At 60.3% G+C, this 2126-nt stretch overlaps 1 protein-coding gene across 1 annotated transcript in view; it reads left to right on the forward strand.

Annotated features, from left to right (window-relative positions):
- The first annotated feature begins 2092 nt into the window (after positions 1-2092).
- LOC104390942 (prominin-1-A-like) overlaps positions 2093-2126 on the forward strand; it is a 13131-nt gene continuing 13097 nt past the window's right edge. The window contains 1 exon segment of the mRNA XM_010000152.1: positions 2093-2116. Coding sequence (XP_009998454.1) covers positions 2093-2116 — 24 coding nt within the window.

Consider the following 2126-nt stretch of genomic DNA (forward strand, 5'->3'; position numbering starts at 1 on the left):
GAGAATGTGAGCACAGGGCTCGCTGTGCTCCTAGGATGATGCTGGCTTGCCTCGGGCTGCTGGTTCCCAGCCAGGCCCTGGCTGTCTTCCTGCTGTGCCATGGAAAGCAGAAATCCCAGCAAGGACAGGGCACAAGGCTGCTGGGAAACAACGCTGTCCTCGAGCCAGAGCAAACAAGCAGCTTAGGGCCTGCCCTGACACCAAGGTGATGGGCATGTTCCCTGGGGAGCAGCAGGGGTGGCACTGTGGGAGCAAGGCAGCAGCAGCCAACTGGTGTGCAGGGGTGCTGGGGAGGCAAAGGAGGGACAGTGATCACCCTCCCCCCAGAGCAGGCGGCACAGAACCAGCCTTCTCCATGGAAGCTGCCCTGATCTTTTAGGAACTAGGAATCCCCACACCAGTGCTGGGGGACAGACGCTGGTACCCATTTCCCCGGCCAGCTGGTTCCAGATGGTGTTTTGTTGTCTCCACTGGGTGGGGTACTGGGCACAGCCCCCAGCCATGGGGGGACATTGGGTTTAAACTATGTGTGCCTCACTGAATGCAACCCCCAGCCTGCAGGGCAGCAGGTGATGCTGGGGTGAGGGCAGGTAATGAGAAAGGGAAAAGGAACGTGGGGGAAATGGCATAGGTGCTGCAGGGAAAGGTGGGGTCAGGGTGGGTCTCTTATCTGAGCAGGGCAGGGCTTGGGTTGACATATGCACCAAGGGATGTCACCTTGCCATTCTTCATGATGGAGCTGGGGCTGTGGGGCTGGAGGACACCTGTGTCATGGTGGGAACTCCTGGCTAGGCAGGGGTGGAGCAGGGTGAGTCAAGTAAGCCCATGGCATGGTGGCATCCTGGGCTGAGGTGTCAATACCTTCACTCCTGACATGCACTGAACTGTAGCAACCTCAGTGGGATGTCCTGAGCTGAAAGGAAGTAATAGCCTGGAGAAGATCCTCCCATCCCTGAAGGATCCCACAGATGCCCAGCCAGATCCTGCTCATGCAGCTGTGGGAGCTGGGCATACACTGATTTGGGGGGTGCAGCATGCAGGGCAGCCAGCCCCATTCCATGTGGGGTCCCTGGTGCCCTGCTCCACACTGTGTCCCCTTTCCCCAGAAGCTGGCAGAGGGCCCTGAGGCAACACTTTGGAGTTGGTATCCAAGCTGGAAAGTTCAAGGATGCCCGTGAAACCTCCAAACCTCCCTCCCCCCAACAGCCCCAGTGCTGTGAGAAATGTTGGTGCCTGTTTTTGTTTCTTTTTGTTTCATTTTTTGGAGGAGCATCTGTGTCCTCTGCCACTCTGTCCCAGTGCCAGTGCTGCACCGCAGGGTCTCACATGGTCCCCCTGCACAGGCCAGGCCTGGAGGAACCACCGAGGCAGGGCTGCCTCCTTCCCATGCCACCTTCTCGCAAGGTCACGGACAACGGTGACGCCTGGGGAAAGTTAAGCAGTAACCTGGGAGGTGGCAGCCAGCAAGTCATCAGTGCTGGGGGGCTGGGTATAGCTCACCTGGACTCCCCGCTGAAGCTGGTCTAAAAGCACACGGTGCCCCATGCAGGAACGGGGACCAAGGACCATACTGGGGATACTGGCTGTCCTGGGGAGCGAGGCAGGAGCAGCGGAGCACAGCTGAGGGCATGGGGCAAGGCAGGCAGTATGGGGGGCTCTAGGCAGGGGGGCTGTGGCAGGGTGGGCTGCTGGAGAGGCCAGCACTGGAACTGGCAGTGTGGAGACAGAGCTGGGTCTCCATGGGGCAAAGAGGGGGCATGATCTGGGCATTGGGCAGAGGGGCTGGCTACCATGGGCAGGGGGCTCTCGCAGGTGGGATGGGGCAGGAGCTTTGGTCTTCTTGGGAGGAGATGCAGGATGTTAAGTTGAGATGGAGTAGAGTCTGGGGTCCCCCCAGTGCAGAGGTGGCGTGCTGGAGCAGTTTGAGGCAGAAGCTCTGGCCCCCCACTTGTAAATGCAAGGCGCCGGGGTAGGACGGGGCAGGAACTGGGGCTCCTCAGGGGCAGATGCAGGGTGCTGGGGTGGGATGAGGCAGAGACAGGGGTTCCTGCGGGGTGAAGGCGGAGTACTGGGGTGGGATGGGATTGCGGCTATGGTCCTCTCACGGCAGAGGAGGGTACCAAGCC

The sequence above is a fragment of the Chaetura pelagica genome, unplaced genomic scaffold (assembly GCF_000747805.2).
Source record: "Chaetura pelagica isolate M959 unplaced genomic scaffold, ChaPel_1.0 scaffold436, whole genome shotgun sequence".
In the NCBI taxonomy this organism is placed as follows: Eukaryota; Metazoa; Chordata; class Aves; order Apodiformes; family Apodidae; genus Chaetura; species Chaetura pelagica.